Here is a 24,870-nt window from a genome sequence, read left to right on the forward strand (position 1 = left end):
AGATGTAGTGCTCAACAGAATACTGGAGGGCAAGGATGAATCACGTACGGAACGAAGCCCCACAGCGCATGGAATTCTCGTCTTCATTGTGGACTAACTATTGCCATTCCCCGAACCGCCTTAGGTTGCCCAGGAAAATATGACACTCAGAAAATCACACGGTTGGGTCTAGCTGGGCAAGCCCAGTGGCGTCCATCATTCAGTTCAACCCCGAACCCTTTCAGTCGCCAGCCGAACACTCTTTTCTACACCTTTTCACCACAGACAGGGGCACTAGAAAATGAGAAAGTCGGTGTGAATCGCTCATGTGAATTCTTCTTTTGAAAAATTACTTGTACGAATTGATGTATACATTTTCTCAAATCTTCATCCCGTCGTTATTTCAACAAAACCATTGTAAGCACTAGAACATTTATTTTTTGACATCATTTGCTGTTTATGTACATTTCCTTTGCGGACACTTCGTTCAGCAAATCGGTACGTCACTTAACATCAATTAATATTTGATATGCTGAAATACTCTACCCCTTGTCAACGTGGTGGCTCGCAGGGTATAATGCGTAAGGGTTCATTTACAGCATTTAAGAAGCTATTTTACGTTCAGAGTGTGTTTCGGAATTATTGTATTAAATTTACTGTTATTTTAGAAAATTGTGTATTGGCTTGCAGCTTTTAATATGAGCTCACATGGTTGGAAATTTTAAACTTATTATGTTCCTTCTAATCTTATACCATGAAACGCGCTGAAAGTGACTGCACCCACGTCCTTGTCGTGTCATTTTTCATTTCCTTTCTCGAATCAAGTCGTCCTCACACGTGTTCCCTGTGGTTGAAGATGAAGAAAGGATGTATCAAAACGCATTCCTTATAATAAATCATGAATTACGCCATATCACTACTTCAATTTTCTGCCTGCTGTAGCGTTGAAATGTCGCAACGAAATACAATTCAATATGGATGCAAAAAACTCACTCGCTGTCCAAAATCGAATTCCGATTTTATTTCAACCGTAGCTTGAAGTTGCTGTTTTATTTTTCCAATGTTTACAGTAAATCCACTCACCGGCAGTAATAATTATTTTCCGAGGCACGTCTCGTCTATATTTACATGGTTATGATTTAGAATGATGAAAGTTGCATTTACGAGTGCATTTCGACTCAATAGAGTCTTTCAGGGTTGTGAAATACCTCCCCGTGCAGCGGGAATCGAATGCTTCTTTCTCCACGAGTAAACCTATTTGGCGGCTGGCAAAGTACACTCGCGTTGATTCCCTAGCGGCGGCCTTTCACGCCGTTTCCGCCCCTCGGGTCAAATGGCTCTATGCCGTCATATGCTTGAAGTGCTCACGTGAGCAAAATAGGTGCGGGGAGGGTATCCGCGTGGCTTGTGCATCTGTCCCTCACCATCGCAGCATCGTGCTCCCATTACCCCGCCATTTCTACGGCGTCACATCACCACCCGGCGCCCAGCCGCGCAGGCCGAAGGGATTGTCTTGCCCGCGAGCGCCCTCAGTTTCGAGACTCCCTTGCACGAGTATGTGTGCATGTGGTCGGTCGGCGGTGCCCTCACTCTCCCTCCAAACCCCCAGCCGCCCTTCCCCCCTCCTTGCATCCATATTACGTAACGTGGATGCATCGCCAAGAGCTTTTTCTTTCCCCGCAGCAGTGAGTGGCCTTCCTTGAAAGCTTCTCACTTCGATGAGAAACCGGGGTGGTATTAAGTGACGTAGCGTTGAGCAGGAAAATCAACCAAGGAAACTGTCGTGCGTAGAAGGACTCGCGAGAAAAACGTGTTTTGCGTCTTTCAAGTTCCTTCATATAGTATGTTTTGTTGAGATATAGGAGTCGGAGCTTTTACTTCTTTAAGGGGAAAATCGATTCTGATTCAAATCAGAGATTTTTTCATGAAATGAAATTTCGAAAAGTTTATTTTTACAGTAATATGTAGCTTACTCGAAATGGGCGGGTGAATTATACTTGAAAAAAGGCGAAACCCGTGGAGAAGACATTCAACTTCCACTTTTATTTCATGCTAATTGTCGAAACTTTGAGTTAAACAAAAAATATGTTGCATTTTACAGTGAGATTGCAAGACCAAATAACAGTAGGTTCAAGCGGATAATAGAAATAGACGATGCTTAAGTACGAGAAAGCGAAATGAAAACCACTACGCACACTTATTTTCTTGGGTATTCAATTACAGTTGACTTATTTTAAACATAAAATATGATTAACTTCTCTTGTGGTGGGATATATATCGTATCCACAATGTAATACAGATCTTATGCTCCTGAAAGTCGTAGCTGAATGTACATTGAAAGAAATAACTTAAAAAATTCTATAGTGATTTTTTCTCAATTATTTGAATAAATTTTAGCGTTTGATTTGTTCCCAGATATGAATATTCTTAAGCTAAAAGAGAAGCTAAGAAATTCTTTATCGCTTATTGAAAGTAGCCTAGCAAGCATGAGTAATTATGATATGGAAAATATGTTACGGGGAATATTCCCTGTACAGAGCACGATTTCAATGGGATTCAAGCAGGAATGGATTAACACACTTAGTGATAAAAATGACAGGGAAATGGGAAGATTGTGGTAAAGGAGTAATATATTAATGTAAAATAGGATCAAAATATGGCAGGGAAAACTGTTAAGGAAACCCTCAATGTTTCGATAAACGTCGATCTCTCCTCAGTCCATATTTTATGCCCACCACTAACTTTATCAAATACCCTCCCTGTCATCTTCAGCAATGATATTTTCATTACGTGTTAATTCGTCTTCTTCACGTCAGATATTAGACCTGTTCTGAAGCCCATCTCTCCCTCGATTCACCAGCATCCATCTTGACTTTTGGATTATATTTTATGGCTGCTATTTGTAATATGATTTGACGAAATCGGTTTCAGTCTTACACTCATCAATATCGTGTATATTTTACGCTTCATCCAAGACAGATATTCATTTCAAATTATGTGTTTGTCTGATATTGTTTCTCTAAATGTTAATTAAAAACCAGGGATATAAATTGGTCACTCTCCCCTGCATTACATTTTATCACCGAAAACTCCAATTCTTTTTTCACTACCCTTAACTTAGTCGGCTGAATGTCGCCTATGCGTCGAAACCAGTGGTACTATAAAGGCTTCTTGCGTGAAAAATACCTAGTTTCTGATACCAAGATCAGTGATACAAAACAATCTTCATCCAGTGTGAGTAAATTTAAGTGTGAAAGAGCTGAATGTAAATGTATCGCAGCCGTTGGCTTTCTTCTCATTCATAGTCGTTATTTCGTTTTATTTCCACCTTAATTTTCCTCTCTTATCAATTCTTCTCTAATTATACCAGTCTCTCTTTAATACTTCGTATCCAAAAACGTCCACCTTTTTATGTTTTGGGAAGTTGGTGTTGGAAAAAGGGTTTATTTGCAGGGAATCCCACAATGAATATTAAGTCAACCATAATATTATATTCAAAATACTAAATTACATTAATTTAAGAACCTTTTGGATCATTCGATAAATATGATGAATTTAGTTTCTTAACAATAGTCAATGTAACCAAGAATGGTAATATATTCGCTCTCTGGGCCAAATTCAGCAAATCATGATCATTTCTTATGTGTATGGTTCAATATACTCATAGATTGACTGAGAAGACTTAGATACGAATGGATGGGACTCGAAAAAATTATTGTTTTTCACTTAACTCCAGAGCTTTTACATTAGAGTATCTGCGACTGCGAGGACTTGAAATAAGCCGTAACTGCCGACCCTGAGTAAATTTCCTGAAGTACCCGCCAATCATTCACCCTCCCAACTCTTCGTAACTCTTTTCCCGTTTGGAAGTAACGGGAAAATGTGTATTAAAAATATGCATTATATATATATATAAATTGACGTGGCCACATAGAATGTGTTCCGTAGGCCACAAAAATAATGTTCCGACGGGAAACGCTTGGGGAGAGACTATATAGCGGCTGAAAAAAGAAATCTTGGCACAGGAGAATTGCCAGAGTGGATGCTCTACAATCCCCCCTCTCCCCTCTAGTCCTGTCTCCAATCGCAATCGGAGAATATTACGGAATCTTGTACCCGTTGAGGCGAGAATAAGGCGAGGCGGATGAGCGCCGGGAGTGGAAAAAGGGTGGAAGAGGGACGGTAACGAAACGCAGTAAGATACTCCGTCCCTGCGGGTCACTTGGGCTACTCCCGTGGTGGATCCCCGCATGGCAACCGCTGTTGATGCGGTGTTACAATACGGGGGGTCAAAACCGCGGCCTAAGAAATTTGTGTCACCATTTGTGACGTTGTGCTTGGCGCAGCGTCACTTGCCCAGTTCGAATACGCGCGCCTCTCTCGCGAGCCGTAGAATGGCGGGGCGCTATCTGTTGGCGCCGACAATGTATGGAAGAAAAAAAAGAAGAGCGGGGCGCGCCGCGCGCGGAGAGTGCCGGCCAACACGTGGTAAGGAGAGTTCGTTGTGAGATGTCCGAGAGAGAAGGTCGTGTGCTATCATCGTCGAGTCACCGACAGCCTGCGAACACCGGGGGTGCGCGTGCCAGCAACCGACCTCGCCGTGTGGGCCCCCCGCAGGCCCCGACCGGAACATCGGGAGCCAGCAGTCGACAGCGAGGCGGCCATCTTCGGCTGCAGCAGAGCGGCCACCCAACATCGTGGCCCAGCAGGCGTCGGCACCGCGCGTCATGTTTGCTTGGGAGCGCCCACACCTTTTCTTGTGATAATAAATAGTTCTTGTGAAGTTTACTCGTCGTAGTCCATTTTTATGCGCCTCCTTGCGTCCCTCGTGATTTCAGCTGAAGAGCCGCTGCCCACCCCGGGGCACATCAAAGGTGAGCGAGCCCTCCCCTGGGACGAGGAGTGTGATGGGCCAGGTGACAGCCAGCGGCGTGACTCTGCGGCTAGCCATGCGGCTAGCCTGGCGCCCTCAAAACAAGTAGAGTCACGGCCTCCCTTGTCTCGCGGTATCGGGGAAAATTTATCTATAAATTAAATACCGCGTCACAAATGGCGCCCAACGTGGGGCAGCCTTTCTATTGTTGTGCGAGAAAAGTGACAATTATATTTCGAGAGTGCGCATGAGGCGCGAGTGTAAAATGGCGTCGCGTCGGCCTTGACGAGGCAACAATGGTGTGAAGGAGAGCGAGCGGAGTGATACCAGCATGGTGTGCAAAGCGTGTGTGTGAGCGGGAACGATGCGTGATTAACATCGCGCGAGCGCCAGTTATTACATACAGCTCTTTCGCGAGCGGTATACAATTTTTCTATTTGATTTATAAACTAGTCCTTTTTTTTCGCTATACATTTTCATGAAATAAAAAAATTTAAAATTCTTTGTGAGGGAAGCAGTAAATAAGAGATTATAATTTCTACTCAATCTTTTGTACTTGAATGTGGTTTGTGCGGTTGCTTTGAGTGGTTGCTTGGCGTTGAGGGTGGGATGAAAGCTGTGAACATTCCCGAGGCGACTTGTTTCCAGTTAAGTTGCGGAGGGACGATCGGTTTCTAAGATTAACTACTATTAATGGCGTGAGGGAAGCTCCGTGCGTGGCCACGTATCCCCAGAGTGGCAGAGGATCCTTTGAAAAGAGGAAGTGGAGTTTGTAATTTTTGAATTTTGAGGTTAGGTTATGCTTTTAATATAGAATTCTGATTTATTCTACCCTATTTGTTATAATAACTGTAGAACAGGGAAATATCTTTAGATTAGGATTAAATTTTTGCAGTAAGCGTATTTTAGGTTAGGTGGGGCAAATCCTTTAATTATTCAATAGGTTAAGAATTTTCTTCTTCCTAATTTACAATGGAGGGTGACACTGGATTTTTGGCGAGATATCAGAGAGATATGAGGGCACTGCTACGGCATTCAGCGGTAAAGGCAGAATTTGAAATAATTAAGCAAATGAGTGAAGAAGAGGTGGAAAATGAGTTGTCAAGTAAAGGACACTCCTTGGTAGGGCCACTCTTAGTGCGCAAAGAGCGATTATTGCGGGCTAAGCTTCTTTTGGCACAACCACGGTTAGGGACACCATGGTCAAAGAATTGGACGAAGATGTGCAGCCTGACGATGTAACCCTCTCAGGAGCTTTATACGCCTTAAACTGGGACGAAGACCTAGATGCAGGGCGGAAAATGAAACGAGCATGCAGTAAGGGGCATAAAAAGAAGCACATCGAGACGGAGAAAGTTGCCGCAAGCGACGGAGAAATTAATGAGGAACTGAACCCCATTCGGACCATTACAGCAAACGCAGCGGGGGGCCCTCAGCCCAAACTGCCGCTGATGGACTCATATGATTTTCCGCCGCTGGGGGAAAGGAAAGAAGCGTCAGATTTGACCAGAGAAAAGGAAAAACTGCGCATTCTGCCTTCGGAAGCGAAATCAAATCAGAAAGATATACCAGTACAGAGCGACCGCAACTCTGAGGAAATAAAGGAGTTGCGGAGTCAATTGCAACAGCAGAACGAGATGATCAACAACCTAACGGATGGAATTAGCCGAATTTTACAAAAATTGGGCAGTGAGAAGAACGATAAGGAAGTGAACTTGAGAAAGGGTTCCAAGAAAAAGTATCGGAGGGAAATAACATCCACTTCGTCATCTTCTTCAGAGTCGGAGGTAACGAGCGGGTCGTTATCTACTGACAGCAGTGATGACTCGGACGATGCATCAGGGGACGATGGACATAGACAGAGCATCAGCTATGAGTTAGGAAGGGCCATAACGAGACCTACGTGGTCTAGGCCTTCACAGGCGAGAGACCAGGGACCGGGCTTTGACGGAGCTTGTTATTCCTGCGGAGAGTCGGGACATAGGGCAAATGCGTGCCCGAGAGTCCAGTGTTTCAGCTGTGGCGCAAGAGGGCATATCAGTGTCAATTGCCCCAGTCGACCTGGAAGGACACAAGAAAAGTGCCAACTTTGCGGCAAGGTCGGCTTATTGGCAATTAATTGCCCTAATTGCAAACACCTGTTTACTCGGCAGGAAAACGGACAAGCGGGGAGTCGCCTAGCCCAAGCGGCTTCCCCGCAAACCAATCCGTCGAACAAGAAACGGCTGAATTAGATCTAGGTAATCATAGGAATAAGTCGATTAGGTTAGGAAATGGTGATTCGATTTTGGAAAAGCCGAGTTGGACAGCCAAATTCTGCGAACCAAATTCGATCAAGGGAGATGTAAATAGTGGAATAAAGGATTGTATAGGGAAAGGAAGGGAGATAAACTCAGATGGGCCAGATGAAACATCTGCTCCTAGGTCGAGTTGGACAGCCAACATCCACCACCCATCTGAGGCGTTGGCAAAGATCAAGGATGAAGAAATCTACAGATCGAGGTGGACAGCCAACCTCTATCTATCTGGCCAATGCAATGGAGCTATCAGGAAAAGCTCTCCAGCTGAGCAGTCGAGACGGACGGCCGACCTCCACTGCAAAGCTGATATTTGCTGTCCAGCCGTTGATTTCGCCGAGCCGAGCGGGTCAGCCCGTCTCCGCCCACCAAATCAACCGCATATGGGGCAGAAGGAGCATTGGTCGACGGAGTCAGCTCCGCTCTGCCAATCCGTTAGGTCGGGAGAAAGCGAAAGGGTCAAGTCTTTGGTAGGATCGAACAGGCCAGCCTGTCTCCAGCCGCCAAAGCAAGCAGAGAGTGAGAGAATGAGTGAGAGGCCTCAGAGCATCTCGTCGGTGCCACAAAGCCCGCCGAGACATGCGTGGAATGTAGATTCTGCCCAGTCGCTTCACGCGGGCCGGAAATCAGAACAGGAGAGCGATTATGAGAAATTGCCTCAAGTACTGTTCACTCTGGATCGGTTGTGTTCCAACAAAGGGACGGGCAGGAATGAGTCGAGTGAGAGTGTGACATACCCTGTAACCATTGAGGACAAACCTGATAGGCTGTGTCCGGTTCAGGGAGGGGGAGTCGGCGTGGAGTCCACGCCTAGAGTGAGTTTAGCGAGTGTGACGGCAGGGCTAGTAATCAATAAGGAGAAGAGCGAGTTTTGTTGTACCAGGGCTGCATATCTTGGATATCTGTTAGACGCAGAGGGACTTAGACCAGATCCGGAAAAGATAGCTCCAGTCGTGAATTATCCAGCACCATCTAACCTCAAACAACTAAGACGATTTCTTGGTATGATTGGATGGTACGCTCGGTTCATAAAGGACGATTCGGAAATCAAGCTTCCATTGGTCAAGTTATTGCACAAAGGTCAAGAGTGGGAATGGACAGAGGAACAGCAGAAAGCGTTTGAGACATACAAAAGGGCCATTACGGAAGCCCCGGTCTTGGCAAGGCCGGACTTCTCTAAACCCTTCATCGTACAAACTGATGCGAGTAGTGAAGCAATTGGAGGTGTTCTTTCTCAAGTGAATGAGGACGGAGAACATCCAATCGTTTATGTCAGCCGAGTTCTCACATCAGCTGAGAAAAACTATACGACGACAGAGAGAGAGTTATTAGCTATTCTATGGGCCACAAAAAAACTAAGGCCTTATTTAGAGGGCTACAAGTTCCTCGTGATCACAGACCACTCCGCACTCCAATACCTGCGAAATCTCAAGGAACCTACGGGTAGGCTCGCGAGATGGGCGCTGGAGTTGCAGCAGTGGGACTTCGAGGTGGTGCATCGTCGAGGTAAAATCCATGATTTGCCTGATGCACTATCTCGTATGTACGAGCAACTTTCTGGCGAAGAGAAGATCGCTGAAATTACGGAAGTAAAGGATGAGGACTACCAACGCAGAGTCGAGGAAGTCAGCAAATATCCGGAGAGGTATAAAAATTGGAAGGTCGAAGCGGGCCACTTGTATCGTTACAAGTACGATGAGCTGCTCGATCCAATCGCTGATTGTGAAGAGGGCTGGAAACTCGTGCTTCCAAAAGAATGTCGAGAGCGGGTCATAAGGGATGCCCATTGTGAACCTTCATCGGGCCACCTCGGAGTGGAAAAGACGTTCGATCGAGTCGTACGAGATTACTATTGGAGAGGGGCCTATCACGACATTCACAACTTTGTGAGGCAATGTCAGGAATGTCAACAGTTCAAAACGTCGCAGCAAGCGCCTCAGGGACTATTGGGTAAAAGAACGGTAGAGAGACCATGGAGCGTCGTAGCAGCAGATCTTATGGAGTTTCCGCTTAGCAAAGCCAAGAACAAGTACGTAATAATCTTTCAGGACTTATTTTCAAGATGGGTGGAGCTAAAGGCGGTCAGAGCTGCTACGGGGGCCAACGTGGCTAAAGCACTTGAGGAGCTTGTCCTATTTCGCTGGGGAACGCCGGAGTATCTCTTGACAGATAATGGAAAAGAGTTTGATAACAAATGCGTAAGAGAAGCATTGGCAGAGTATGGAATAACGCATACAACAACGCCTCCATACCATGCTCAGGCAAACCCAGTGGAAAGATCCAATCGAACGCTGAAGACGGCCATCGCGATGTTTGTAGAAAAAGACCATAGAGACTGGGATCAGCATTTACACGAACTAAGGCATGCAGTCAACACCGCGAAGCAGGCCTCGACTAAGATCTCGCCAGCCTACTTGAACTTCGGAAGGCATCCACTGCCAGTGAAGAGTTTGCGGCGCGAGCTTGAGAAGGGGGAAGGCATAGAGAGCAGATTGGATCCACAAGCGTGGAAAAAGAGGGCCGATAGGTTAGGCTTATTACGAGATTTAGTAGCCGAGAATATAGAGAAAGCTCAGAAAAAACAGGCGCAAGCGTATAATAAGGGTAGAAGAAACATCGAATTTAATGTAGGAGACCTAGTAATGCGTAGGACCCACCATCTGTCCAGTGGGATTGATAGGTTTTCAGCCAAGCTAGCCCCTAAATTTGAAGGACCAATCGCGATACTAAAAAAACTGTCTCCAACAGTCTATATAGTAGAAACGCGTTCCAATAAGCAAAACGCGAAAGTAGATATTGGTGACTTGAAACGATATATAGCACCAAGATCCACTCGTCAAAGTGGTGAGTTCTCCGAGCGCCAAGCCCACGGAGCACACTCTCAAAAAAATTCCTTATGAATTTTGGTATTATGCAATAGGTCAGCATTGTGTGTTTGCCTCATGTTATCTTGTCTGTGTGTCAAAGTGAGCGATTTATTTTTCAATGATGTGAAAATCTCTGTCGGACATTATTGTTGTTATGGCACATAGCCCTTGAATTGTGGTGAACGAAAGTTTGCAAACGAGGTGTGATGTGTTTGAGCCGAGGAGGTACTGCCTTTTATAGAGTGAATTATCTGAGCGAGTGATGCTTTTGTTGAAATTTTGTGAGAAATTCCCTTGGAATGTATGAAAGATTCATGCCAAAAGTTTGTTCATACCAAATGTATTACTTGATGTTCATAGAGAATGTGGTTAAAATTAGAAAAAGTTGTGCTATCCATTTTCTATCCAATAGCTGAAGACAGAATCTCAAAACTGAGGGAACTACTGGTAGAAATCTGTGAAATTGTTGTTATTATATTGTGTTCATAGGTTTCAGTTGCAGGCTCGTTTGTAAGCGGTCCACTCGGACGAGTGTCCGGCTTAGGGAGGGGGTATGTGACGTTGTGCTTGGCGCAGCGTCACTTGCCCAGTTCGAATACGCGCGCCTCTCTCGCGAGCCGTAGAATGGCGGGGCGCTATCTGTTGGCGCCGACAATGTATGGAAGAAAAAAAAGAAGAGCGGGGCGCGCCGCGCGCGGAGAGTGCCGGCCAACACGTGGTAAGGAGAGTTCGTTGTGAGATGTCCGAGAGAGAAGGTCGTGTGCTATCATCGTCGAGTCACCGACAGCCTGCGAACACCGGGGGTGCGCGTGCCAGCAACCGACCTCGCCGTGTGGGCCCCCCGCAGGCCCCGACCGGAACATCGGGAGCCAGCAGTCGACAGCGAGGCGGCCATCTTCGGCTGCAGCAGAGCGGCCACCCAACATCGTGGCCCAGCAGGCGTCGGCACCGCGCGTCATGTTTGCTTGGGAGCGCCCACACCTTTTCTTGTGATAATAAATAGTTCTTGTGAAGTTTACTCGTCGTAGTCCATTTTTATGCGCCTCCTTGCGTCCCTCGTGATTTCAGCTGAAGAGCCGCTGCCCACCCCGGGGCACATCAAAGGTGAGCGAGCCCTCCCCTGGGACGAGGAGTGTGATGGGCCAGGTGACAGCCAGCGGCGTGACTCTGCGGCTAGCCATGCGGCTAGCCTGGCGCCCTCAAAACAAGTAGAGTCACGGCCTCCCTTGTCTCGCGGTATCGGGGAAAATTTATCTATAAATTAAATACCGCGTCACACATTTCGTTGCTCTTTGCGTGTTTGTTTACATCTTTCGGTAAGTCGTATCCGGCTCACCAATCACCACGCCCCCAACTCGGTTCTTACCTTCGAAATTTTGGCGAACGTTTTCAGCGAACGTCACTTTTTCCTTCAAATGGTTGTCCTTGTTGCGCGGAACATAGTTTACAATTTGAACTGCAGAAATGATGAGTAAGATTACATCATAGAAAAACCTCTCGAGTGATTTCCACATTTCCCTCAGAATCAAATTTGATAGGTTTCTATTTTTTCTAATGCTCTTACTTAGACATGTGGGCAACGTGTAACGAGAGGTTCCCTTGGAGGCGTTTGAAGAATCACATGATGCTCGTGTTTTTCATCCCAATAAAATTAATAAAGACAATGAAGAGCTTAGGGGGTAATCTAATCAATGTTATTACCATATTCTAAAACAATGAAAAAGTAATATCTCTCGATTTTTTCTAATGTTATTGCTCCCGCCAGTTGATTTTTATTTTAAAAAACGACTCCAAAAACACTTATTATAAAATAATTTCAAAGGTACAATCACAAGTCTTCCCAGTCTTTGAAGACGTCTTCCGAGTCTTCCCGATGCCCAGTCTTTGAAGCGCTTGCTGAAGGTGGTTCATTTTCACCAAAGTAATTTGAGCAATTTTAGATTGAAGCGCAAATGCCCTGCACAATTGCTTAAGCTGGTGAAGGCTATTGAGAGGATCAAATAACTATATTACTCAGTGCTCTTACTGAAGGGAATCTTTCTAAATCACTCATCCTCCGTAAACAATAACTTTTATTTCAATGAATGAATACTATACCCCAAGCAATACTGTGACGGAATATTTGTTGAAAATAAAAGAAGGCTTGTCATACATATCTAATATTTCGTAGAAACCGTAAGCTGATTCTTAATTTCTGCATATTTTTTTTGAGAAAGAATATTTTCTTCATTTGAACAAATTTGACTAAATCCAATAGTATAATCTTGACCAATATATTTGTTTGGGATTAATTTAGTGCATATTTGTGAAAATCCAGTAGTACATTTTGTCAAACCCTAAGGAAAACTGTCTTCTTCATTTTTGAAAAATTATCCATTGTTTCGAAATGGGCGAGCATTAGGTTTTGGTATCATGGGAATCAACCCAGCTCGCTCTTTCATTTGGCCAAAGCTTGACATTTAATTTTGTAGATTGGGAAGAAAACGGTATGTGAAAATTAAATTTGAAGTGGTACAAATATGCCAGCAATGAAATATGTTTAGTCTCTATTGTCGCATAGTTGTCAAAGATTGATATTTTTTCTCGTGTTTCTTTAATTGACCTCAATTAAGTACTTACCTTATAAGAATTCCTCCAGATTTTATGATGTCTTTGGCAAGCTATCACATTGAACTAAATTCTCCATTTATAGTGGGGAAAATAAGATGAAACATACGACCTCTAATTTGAAATTTGCTCAAAGTGATGCAACAAGTGTCGTCGAATTCAACTTACGGAATTCACATATTCTCAGGTTAAGCGAACCTTCGTTTTAAAAGTAGAGAATAATCAAATGAAAAAGCCGCGTCAAAAATTGACGGATGGGCCTTTATGATACTTGAAACTCCTATAGGTTGTCCGCCGAAGCGTGAGTAATAAGCATTAAGTTCCGTCAGGCAAAATTAACTGATTAATGAATGCTTCCACTTCGTTAGTTTCAATCATAGCGTGATTACAAAATCAATCTACCATTACTAACCAGAATAGGATGACTAAAAAGGAAAAATATTATAGGTACTTGATTAAATTTCAGCCACGCTTCCTTCAGTACAAATTTCTGTGTTTAAGATTCAGTTCAAAGCGTATTTAATTTAAACTTTAAATGGAGGGCTAAGTAAACAAAAAAAATTTTAATAGGACCAAGATTATTATTTTGACTTTTCATCTGCAAATATTGATGGAAAAAGCTAGAATTTGTGAGGATGCTCAAGAAAACCACAATATCTGCATTTATAACTACGGTTGTAATGGCATAAAGCTGAATAGAATTAGATTGGATAGTTATCAAGAAAAAGTTTATTTAATTACAATTGTATTACCTCTATACCATTTAAATAATTTTTCCCAGAAAGATATGATTAAGCTACACAATTTAATATTCAAAATTAATTTTTCTAATTCTCAAGTTTAAAACAAAGGCATGTATTTGCAATGATTCATTTTGGTATTAGGTTTAGTAGTAGAGCGTTTCCAAAATATTATTGTGAATTCTTGAAAAAATTATAATCGTCAGTAAAGGATATCATTATGATTATCAATTGGTTTTTGTTGTTAGCTCTACCGTACAAACGGTAGAGCTAAAATCACTTGTCCAATCATTTGCATAAACTAGACTTACTCTGAAATGTAGTGATTGTCATTCAAGTACTTATAAGTCTGTAGCGATTTAAATTTTAAATCACAATATACACTCAGTGTTTTACTTCAAATTATCAGGCTATACGGTCCGGTTGCTATTCATGAAAACTCGGAAGGCTTGGGTAGTTTTTCTCTTTCCTAAAATGCTCCTGCCAAGAAAAAGCCATATCAATAGTTTGGTAGTTATATTCCTATTAATATGGACGAAACGATTGAGAATCACGATGCAGGACATGTTTAGCCGTTTTGGAGTTGTTTCAGAGTGGAGGATCCGAGGACTATTTTGGTGAAATATATATTTATGTATGTGTGGATACATATTTTCACATTAAAGGCTGATATCCAAACACCCCTCACCACATGCCCATGCAACGGCGCCCGTCGTTTGGTGTAGATCTATAAAAGGTACCAGGTGATACATATGGAGAACAATTTCAAAATATCTAAGGGGTAGAATCTGCTGGTCATGAGAACCTCAAAGAAAACCGAATAATGGCCTAGGGTGGGGGTGGCAAACCTACGCGTACCAAAAGTGGCACGAGGAGTAATTATTTGGACACACAGGCCGCTACGGGCAAGTTTTTTCGGTGAGTTTAGATTACAAGATCGAAATAACAACTAAAATCTATATGAATAAGTTGGAAGGGCAAAAAAAAACTCCGTATACGTTAGTGGCCTCTGCCGTCAAAACAATCCCTTTGACTTCGAGTGGTCGAACATTTTCTGCTTGGTATACGTTGCCTGCGCAATAAATGCACCACCTGGTGCAAGCTGTCGGCCATGACCCGGACCAACCCACCAGCGGCACTAGTTGCCTGAGATCCAATGAGCCGTCTGTGCTTGGCGGATTGTCGATCTGTGCGTATGGTGCCAGTTATTTTAGTTTCTTTGGCCCTTGTTTTTACTGTTTGTCAAAAATGGGACTTGACTAAATCACAGAGCAACGAATCGACATCACTTTTTTTGGTGAAGGCGCGTAAATGGTGATGTTAATGCATTGTGCATTTATTTTTTCGTACTACACAGTTTTGCGGTATGTAACTTTCTGTTGGAGATCCCGAGTCTCGCTTGATGGAAGGGTTTCCAATGTATCCAAAGTTACAAAAGTAACAGAAAACGTCATGTTGGCGTCGGAGCGCTGCGAATATTTTTCAGGAGTGCTCTTGTTAGGTAAGCCTTTCCGGACAGTTCAAAGTGCATATTTATAACATAACAAAATGATACTTATAGATAGCTGCTTTTTGAAAAAGTGATAAATGGCTTTTTGGTTGCTATCTGTGTTCTTCGTGGTATTGCCGTACGCGTGGGAACTCAGTACCTTTAACTTCTTCGTTTGATCACTTTCAATCGGAACGCGGACATTGGCAATGACACTTAATTCTGCAAAGTGTCAAAAGATTTCCTCGATTGGAGAAGTAACCGGCGATGAAGAAACGCTTAAATGATGTATTTCGTTGAAGCTAAATGCAAAAAAAGCTCATTTATACTTCTTTACTACTTTCATTTACTATGGTTTCTCCTCAAATTAACCACATAATTTTGGAAAGCCTTAGTCTAAAATTGTTTAGATTTCCCAAGACCACGTCATAGCTGTTGCTCAATTTCCTTGTGCATCTCCTCTCCGAGCAGCGTTTGACATAAATCATCTATTTACTTCTATGTCATATCTTAATCTTCGCTGTGCGCAATTTCCGTATATGCGTATGCAACAATACTTGCGGTGTAAAGGCTCTAGCCTTTACACCGCAAACTTTACCTTTTATTTAAAAAGACTTTACCGAGCGCATTGCATGAAATTTTGGGAAATATTTTGCTCAATGCTCGAAACCGAAAGAAATGACCTTTACAGTATCTGAAAACAGCGGGTTTAGATTTTCAAACTAATGAATACTTCCGCGACAGTATTTTTATTACTAGTGCCTCGGCCAAAGTTAGTTTTTAGTTAGCCTCCCAAGGATTTAACTCTGTACCCATGGATTTCTAATTTACGTGGCACTTCTAAGAACCGCCAAGCAAAAAACCTTTTCCTTTTCGGCCGTTTATTCTCCAGATGTACGCAACTTTCCACTTCCCTTCTTGAGCAAGTGTACCTACGTTTTAGCTGCGCATTTATGTCTGCATGAATGGCGCGCGACTGGATAAGGGATGTCAGGTTTCATTCGTCAAAAACTCTATTCCCATAAATATTCTTTGCTTGTAGTGGCAAGCCTATTGATGCAAAATGTTAAATATTTATTCATATGCCTGGAGTTTCTCTGTTTCCTGATGTCGTCAGTTGTAAATTTAAACGGTGCAAGTGAGCGATTGGATACATTATTAGAAAATTACAAAAATTAAAATTCAAGTTTGGAGCGGACGTTTTTACTATGCTTCTTCCTCTCACGTTGACTTTGTAGGATGTTATTCGGTGGAAATTTTAGCTGTATGCCTATCCCTTTCAAAGCCATTAAATAGGACATAATTGCATTGGCTAGCAAGAGTTAAAAGTGGTACATTGTAGTTCGTAGGAATGTATCTGGCATCCAAAAGCTCCCGTGAAGTATTTATCGTTCATTAGCGTGGTAGAACATGTATATTGTTGACTCGTCAAATACTATACTGTCGCAATGTGTTCCTTAACTTATTGATTCCATGAGCATATTTCCATAAGGAATGTGGAATATTTAGTACTCTTCATGTGCTAGTGTGCAAATACAAGTATTCATTTACATGTAGCACTTGGCGAAGGAAGTTGAATTATGGATGAAGATAGGTCATGAAGGCACGTCAAGATGAAATAATGTTATGCATGGTGTCTTGGTGTGTATAAGGAAAACTTCCATTGAGGGGATGATAAGGCACATTAGTGGAAGTTTTATTATGGTGATAAGGAATGACCTTCAGCATTATGAGACGCATAACCCGAAGCGTAGAATAAAACAATAACAGTAATGGGAGCATCTTTAATGGCTCGAGAAATATCGGGGTAGCAAGAAGAGATGGAATTATGCCCCGTAGAAATTAATCAAATTTCTTCTCTTCAAAGAACCCTTGCTTATTGCTCACCATCAACGTATTATCACGATGGGGCAACATATGGTGGTGATCCAAAAACGGTTTGCCCTGCTGTAACGCGTTACATTTACGTTGTCTTAAACGATAGGTGACACCTGTTTCAACGCCTTGGGAACACTTAATACGCCACTAAATTAAACTCAAAACGGGTAATCGAGTAGTTACGGAGAAAAGTACCTCGGCAGAAGGCTATCCAAATTAGACATCCTGTGGCGCACTGATTTAAATTTATAGCTGATACTAACATGATTTTGCTATTTTCAATGATATCTGCTCTAATGGAGAGAAAATAGGGTTTAGGTTAAGAAATACATAGTGAGCTCCTATCTAAAGTTTGACCATAATGCGTAAGCCATTTCGCAAAAATTGGAAATTTTTATTCGGGGAAATTGGGTGATACACTTTAAATCCCCTTGGTTCCATAATGGCTGGGTGACATTATAGTTGGTTGGCACAGATGCATTTAGTCTACCATAGTATATTATATATCGTGTCGTATATGAGTGACGCAAAAGCATCGCTCCCGCAAGAGGCAAATCTATATAGGCTCCAAGTGACCGCATTGATGGCTCTACGCGTGGCACCACTTGTGAATTAATTCACCACGCATAAACTATCATATTTTCTGATTCAAGAAATACCACTGATTGCAAATAGGGGGTTTCTTGAATTAAAAGAATTTAATTGGCCTCACCACGAGGCAGTTATCATAGCTTCTTTTTGATGAAATGTTAAAATATATTATTGTCCATCATATGAATTATTTTCTTCATATGCAGGGAAATAAGGATGATGAAGAATTCAGCAAATTTATAGTAGTGAAGGAAATGTTATCTCTTATACTCCCAAGTGTTTCATTCGTACCAGTCGAATGAGTATTCACATCATTTTATATTCTCATCAGTTCTTGATCCATGTTACTGGATAAATTCGTACTGTTTCACAATTTTATTCAAATAAGCGCTGTAAAATAGGTATTTCCCCTTCTAGGAGTAAATAGCATGGTTGAGATATCTTTGCCATTTGAATTCGGGTCAAATTCGTATGATCACGCTCAGACAGACTCGGATAAACGAGGAGTCGGAAAAGATTTATTTTTTCAATTCGGGAAAGGTTGTGACGGAGGAAAAACATAATATCATTGGCTGCATAAATATATCTCGTGAAGAAAAGAGCCAAATGCACTGAAATGGAAAATTTGCCGCTATTCTAACTTCAAAAGTGTGGCTTTCATCGCATTTTGAACTGCTGCTGGTTTCATTCCGTGGGAATGTGAGGGAGGAAATATCACTCGTCGCATAATCCGCGAATTGCTATGAATCGGTACTTATCAGTTCAACTTCCAATGGTTCAAAAAGAATATCCAATAGTAATTACGTCAGTTCTTGAGGCCTCGTGTGGTAGTGAAGTCACCCTAACAGATAAGCAGATAATAGTGGAACTATATTGATAACTGTGCTATAAATCATAATGGAGGTTTCTGAGCATGGAATAATACCGTACTCATGATTGGAGACGAATGTGCATATTTTAAATGTTTTACGCGGGGAACATTGAGTAAAAATGTGGATACTCTAGTATGCTCAGCACTTACTGAGTATCATTTGCTTATGTGACTCCTATACCCTCGAGATCAGTCGAATTAGTGTCGTATTAATTCTTATTCATTTTCTCATGCAAATCATTCCCTAATTAGGAAAACTTTGTCCGTCGGTAATCTGAAAGTCTCAGGACAATTTAATCGAAATTTTAAAGGGTGTACTGCAGTTTTGCTTCCGCGCTTTTCTTCAATCTCAATAAATCGCAGTTTGTTTAAAGGTGTATACATTCCGAACCATGCAATGAATACTTTCCGGTGTCGTTCTCCTAGGACTCGATTGTGTTTTTGCTGGATAATTAATTTCCTATCAGAAGTTGATAGTTTAGTTCTCAGTTATGACGCTCTTGTGGAGTGATTATTTTACAACTTAATATTATTTAATCCCCTAGGAACGAATTATGATGCCATATTCGAAAAGATCGGCAGGGTTAGTCTATGGTAGGAATCGCGTCTTCTTTATAACCCTTTGGTTGTGGGTTGAGCCCTGCGTAGAATATGGGGGTTGGGTCAGCTCTGGTTCTTCGACCCCCGAGGAACTCGATTGAAAGTCTAAGGTATAACGGGATCCCGAGTGGACAAGAACAACCCAAGAAGGCCAGAGAGCAAAAGTGAGATTCTGTAAAAGAAAGAGTCCGTGCCACGAAATGTAAACACGCTAATTTCACCCCAGACCTGGTGTGTAATTATTGGTACTGTAACTTTTCTTTAAGCAATCTTTCCTGTAATCTATGCCAAAAGTTTCAATTAACCCCCTACATTTGCGATTCAATTCAAATAATTTCATGAAATGCTTCCATCTAATCTAAATGCATGACCATTCATTCACGTCCCTTCCTTTTTCTGTATCTATTACTTTTCACCCTCTTGGAATACAGTCACCGCATGAAGTTCCTGGGAGGTATTGTGTATTCTCACCCCCAGGTTCAAACCCAAAAGTGTTAGAAAAAATTGGACCTTCCAAAGTTCTTCCTAGCACTTCAGTTTTTGTTGAATTGAAGCTTCAATTGTTTCCGTGATCTATTGAGAAAAATTATTTCAGTTTTTCCTTCAATATAATTGTAATTAATTTTTTATTTTGATTGCAGTGTGTACGAATTCATAAAATCTCATGTCTTTAGATTTCACGATGAAATTACTCGAACTGACTGAAAAATCTTTCAGCGGCGCCAGGAACTTGATGTTTCTTCGAAGTGAATCCCATATCAATAATGCGTTGGCGGTAAATCTGTCGCCGTGGCGTTAAAGATTACACTCCAATCCGCCCGAATGTTTTATTTCATTCTATCCTTATGTGGGTTTGGCTCAAATATATGATCGTAACTTTCCATCGTTGTATTGAGAATCTTTGTGCCCAACATTAGCGTCTCATATCCACCTTCCCATCTTTCTTGCAGGTTTCGACGGGAGAGAGGAAGAGAGAGAAGGAGAGTGATCGGAAGAGGGTGGGGCTGTGCGGAACGTAGGGTTGTAAGGAGGGAGAAGTGGTTGTGGTGGTGGGAGAGAGGAGGGGAACACCAGTGGCCTCCTGAATAATCCATTCCACAGTCATTCTCCATTAAGGACGGTATACTCACCAGTGAACGAACCCAAGGGAGCAACCATGGCGAGGCCTGGCAGGGAACGTGTGAAAAAATTCCTTAAGGACAATGCTTTAACATTCTGCACCATCCTCGGCGTCTTCGCCGGTGTGGCACTCGGGGTGGTCCTTCGAAAAGTGCGCCATGGTGCGTGGAAACCCAGAGAGGTCATGTACGTCCAGTACGTGGGTGAGCTCTTCTTACGGATGCTCAAATCCCTCATTCTTCCTCTCATCATGTCCTCCTTGATATCCGCCATCGGTTCCTTGGACCTCAAGCTGTCTGGCAAGATAGGCATTCGGGCCGTAACGTACTACTTGGTGACCACCGTGATGGCCATCGTTCAGGGCATCATCCTCGTCATTTCGATCCATCCTGGTCGGGGAGACTCCAGCTCCATCGCGGCACAAGGTTCCAGCCGGAACGTCACCACCATGGACACGTTGATGGATTTGGTCAGGTAAGACATCCACTCCGCGAGCCATTGGCTCATAGCGTTTAGTACTCCCACGCCGTCTCCATTATTTTCCTCGTCGCCTACCTCGCCCTCTCCCGGTGTATTTAAGCTTTAATTCCTTGCTAGAGAACCATTTTTTGAGAATACGCTGACCAATTCATCATTTCCGTCGTTTATTAATGATTTTAGGCACTTAATTGTTCCACGTAATGATTTTCACTAGGGACGGGATACATGTTCACGACAGAAAGTCCCATTTTTTCCCGAAGTACTCAAATATCCCTATGCGCGTAAATTTCAGAACTTTATTCTGATGCCAGTATTAGTCAATGCATATTTTGTTAGTAATTTCTAATTATTTAGTTTATATTGTCCTTTACCTTAAATGCATCGTGAACAACGGGAGACAAAGCCGTGATGAACTTTTGACCCACCCCGGTTTTATAGTATAGCAGCTTTTGTACTCGATGACGGATCACTTTATTTACAATTCATTGGGCGGGTAACCTGGTAAATTCTTTTATTCGTGAGATGTACACATAATGCTCTGTTTTAGAAGAACAACAAAAATCTAAGACTTGATGGGCCGGTTGAACGGATGAGCCAGAGTATAACAAGAACTAGGAGGAAAAGTCAGCGCCCTCTCCTCCTCTGTATTCCTGAATCCACCCATTGAATCATAACCATATCAGCTAACAATTGGCAAACTTTGCTCAAAATCTTTCTTGTCTACCAAAAAATGGATGTAAAATCGATGAATTAATACGGGATTAAGTAATAATACGCCCCTATAAAAATTCTGTAGTATTTCAAAATTTTATCATCGTTATAAATATTGGATTCGAATTTCGATTCTTATAGTTGAAGTCTTTAGTTTTGCTAGGGGTCACAAATTATTTAATTAGTAATTATGTCCATCAAAAAACCTACCTTAACCGGTAGATTACCTAATAATAATAATAATAGTTGAATTATTTTTCTCTCGAGAAATTAAAAGTTATGAGAAATTAACTTCACTCGCTTGAAATAAATTCAAATGGATTTCTCGCTCATGTTATTTCATTTATTATTTTTATTTGCTTTCAATATTTTAGTTAAACTTCAAGCGTGGTAAATTACTGAAAGGTGACCTTTGATAATTTTCGTTTCACTTATTTGTAAGCAAGTGAAATCGTGGCTCACTCGGTTCCGTGACGTAATTTTGGGTGGTCAAATAGCTCCACTAGGACTGTCAAAAAGGAATTCGATCAATTCAAAGAGCTTTGTATGAAAAAATATTTTTGGTGTTACATTTTTAGAACGGGGATTTTATTTCCCATAATCTGTCGGTGAAGACAAATCATTGACTCCCTTTGATCCCATAGTCATGTATGCTTGGTGTGAGTAGATTAAAGTGAACTGAAACTAAAATCATGCAATGAAAAATGAAGCCAGTTCTAGAAAGTAAATATGCATGCAATATCTCAAAATGTTACGATGGAATTGGAATATTATAGCCTAATTATTAAATTTTACGACAAAAACAATGTTACGAAATTAGTGACATTTTAGGTTTTTTTCTTTTGGTAAAAGAATTCATTTAGTTCCTAGGGAGTTGTGGTGACCTCTATCGCCAGTGTAAAATCAATGAACTGGACTGACTGGTGCTCTCCAGAAGCTAAAATATCGGTGGCCGCTGACCAAAATATCACATTCTTTTGGGTAAAATATTCCAAAATGTAAATATTTCCGTGTCCATCATGACTTGAGAAGACCCCTCTGATGAAGTCAGGTGATAAATCGAACTGGTGTATTCACACTTGCCACTACGCACCGTATAATGTTATGTCAGAGTACAATTGAGCTGAGAAACTCAGTCATTGCTGAAGGAAATGGCTCAATCTCTTCCTCCTCTGTGCATTTAATGGGCTCTTTGTGGCAGAGCGTTCTAAAAACCGTATGAGTAACAGTAAACTGATAACTAATGATAATTGTAATTTTTGATTCACTGCCAGTGGCTCATATTCGTTGAAAAATCAGCATTCATAGTTCACGTATGCTTTATCGGCTGAATGTGATTTCGCCGGTCGACGACAGGTACAACGGGGAGGTATCATAAGTATGTTTTCAACCCTGGGGAAGCGTCGTATTGGGCTGTATGGGGTGCCAGGCATCTGTGTGTGATGAGCGATAGGATGATCTGTACTTGGAACTTGATTAATGTTGTTGCCGCCCTTCAAAGCTAAAGTGCTAGCTTTGAACCCAGTCAATACATAAGGACATGGTAATTTTATTCGATTCACTCCATCTTCAACAATTGGTCATCAGCCCGGTGTTGGGTGGGGTGGATGTCATTGAAACTCCTTCCCTTTTGAATTTAATTTTACCGTCACAAGGGTTCTCTTCATAAAATCTCGTAAACAAATCTCATCGCATCGCCCCTTGCCATAACTTGAGTCAAATATTTAGTGAAAATTTACTTTCGCCATTTCCGAAAGGGAAATGTCATAAATTCGAAAAGCTCATCGAAAAAATGGTACGTATGGTCTAATATGCTAACCATAAACACAGTAATTAATCCCCTCTCAATGACTACAACCTTGATGTGGTGGAAGGGCTTGTGCGTTACGATGACCCCTAGAGCTGTGCTGACGGGAGTAATAATAATTGCTCCTGGTAGGGCCACCCATGCCAGATAGGTCAAAGGTTAGGAGCCACACAAAAGGTAGTCCACGCAGCGTCTGTTCCTCAGTGAGGTGGCTGCAATGGTGTCTGACCCCAGTGGGGCGGCCAGTGAGTGATGGTGTCACGTTAAAAACACTATTGAGGAAGGCAACGGGAAACTACCTCAATTATCATTCCCAAGATTTAAATGATGGACAATACAGAGATTTTGAGTCCTGGCAACTACAGGGCTCGGCCCAATCGGCCGTGTGTCGTGCCCGGCAGCAGGGGAGGCAAGGCTTCCGCGGTCGTCATCCAACGAAACCCTTGCAGGGGAAAATCGGCAGCAGCAGGACAGAAGACGCAGGAGAAGAAGACCACATTAGTTAGAATAGGAACGTGGAATGTTAGGACTATGATGAGGACAGGGAAATTGGAGAATGTTAAGCGAGAGATGCGAAGGGGAAAAATAGATATTTTAGGTCTATGCCAGGTGAGATGGAAGGATAGCGGGGATTACTGCAGTGATCAGTATAGAATAATATACAGCGGCGAGGACGACAGCCAACGAGGGGTTACCATAATATTAAATAAAGAGGTAGGAAGAGGCGTAGTCAACATAGAACTAGCAACGGAGAGGATATTACTAGTAGCGATAAAAGCAGAACCGACAAACTTGGTCATTGTTCAGGTATACATGCCACCGAGCGCCCATACGGAGTAAGAGGTCGATAGGATATACGATCATTTAGAGGACATAATCGCATGTTTTCCTTCAGGGAAACATTTGATAGTGATGGGGAATTGGAATACGACGGTGGGCGAAGGAAGAGATGGTAATGAGGTGGGGGGACCACGATTTAGGCACGGAGAATGACCGCGGGGAGAAAGTAATTGAGTTTTGTAGGAGGCAGGGGTTAGTCTTCACCAACACTTGGTTTAGACACCACAAAAGACGCAGGTATACCTGAAAAATGCCAGGTGACTCAGAAAGGTATCAGTTAGATTATATTCTGGTTAGACACAGCTTTTGAAACAGTGTGTACAATTCGCACAGCTTCCCGGGAGCGATGCGGACTCGGACCACAATTTAGTTGTAATGAAATGCTGCGTCCGTTTCAAAAAAATAAAGCAGGGGCGGCGGGTTAGGAAATGGAATGTAGAAGCATTAAATGGATTGACAAGGAAGGAGTACCAGCAGGCTGTAGAGAAAACCTTGGAGGACTGTGAAGAGCTGATTCCTATCGAAGAAAATGGGGAATGTATCAAGAGGGATATCGAAAGCCGCAAATGACACTATAGGAACCGTTAACGGAAAAATGACAAGGAAACCGTGGATCACGGATGAGATGATTGCAAAGATGGACGAGAGAAGAAAATGGAAGCATTTAAATACAGAGTTAGGCAACAGGAAAAACAAAGAGTTAAATAATGAATTGAGGTGGGTTACAAATAAAGCAAAAGAAGCATGCTTGAAATCGAAGCGCGAGGATATGGAAAGTTTGCAGAGGAAGGGTAAAATTGGTGCGCTCTACAGCAAGGTTAAATCTTTATCGGGAAGTAAGAAAGGGAGATCTATACTAACAGTTAGAGAGAATGAGAAAGGCGGGTAAGATAATAGTTGACACAGGAAAGATCCAAGAGAGATGGAAGAAATATATAGAAGAACTGTACAGTAAAGACCTTAGACCAACAATGTTAGACATAGAAGAGGAACGTGACGCTGAGGAAGATATAGTAGCTTTGGTCTAGGCATACTCGACGATGAGATATAAAGGGTAGTAAGGGAGATGAAACTAAATAAGATCGTGGGGTGGGATAACGTTCCTGCGGAGCTACTGAAGG

At 42.3% G+C, this 24,870-nt stretch overlaps 1 protein-coding gene across 1 annotated transcript in view; it reads left to right on the top strand.

Moving 5' to 3' along the window:
• The window catches only part of Eaat1 (Excitatory amino acid transporter 1), a 214,814-nt gene that overhangs the window by 43,547 nt on the left and 146,397 nt on the right, over positions 1-24,870 (top strand). The window contains exon 2 of the mRNA XM_071589013.1: positions 19,743-20,385. Coding sequence (XP_071445114.1) covers positions 19,949-20,385 — 437 coding nt within the window. The 5' untranslated portion in view covers positions 19,743-19,948. The remainder of the gene's footprint in view (positions 1-19,742; positions 20,386-24,870) is intronic.

The sequence above is a fragment of the Hetaerina americana genome, unplaced genomic scaffold (assembly GCF_022747635.1).
Source record: "Hetaerina americana unplaced genomic scaffold, ioHetAmer1.1.p SCAF_31, whole genome shotgun sequence".
NCBI classification, from domain to species: domain Eukaryota; kingdom Metazoa; phylum Arthropoda; class Insecta; order Odonata; family Calopterygidae; genus Hetaerina; species Hetaerina americana.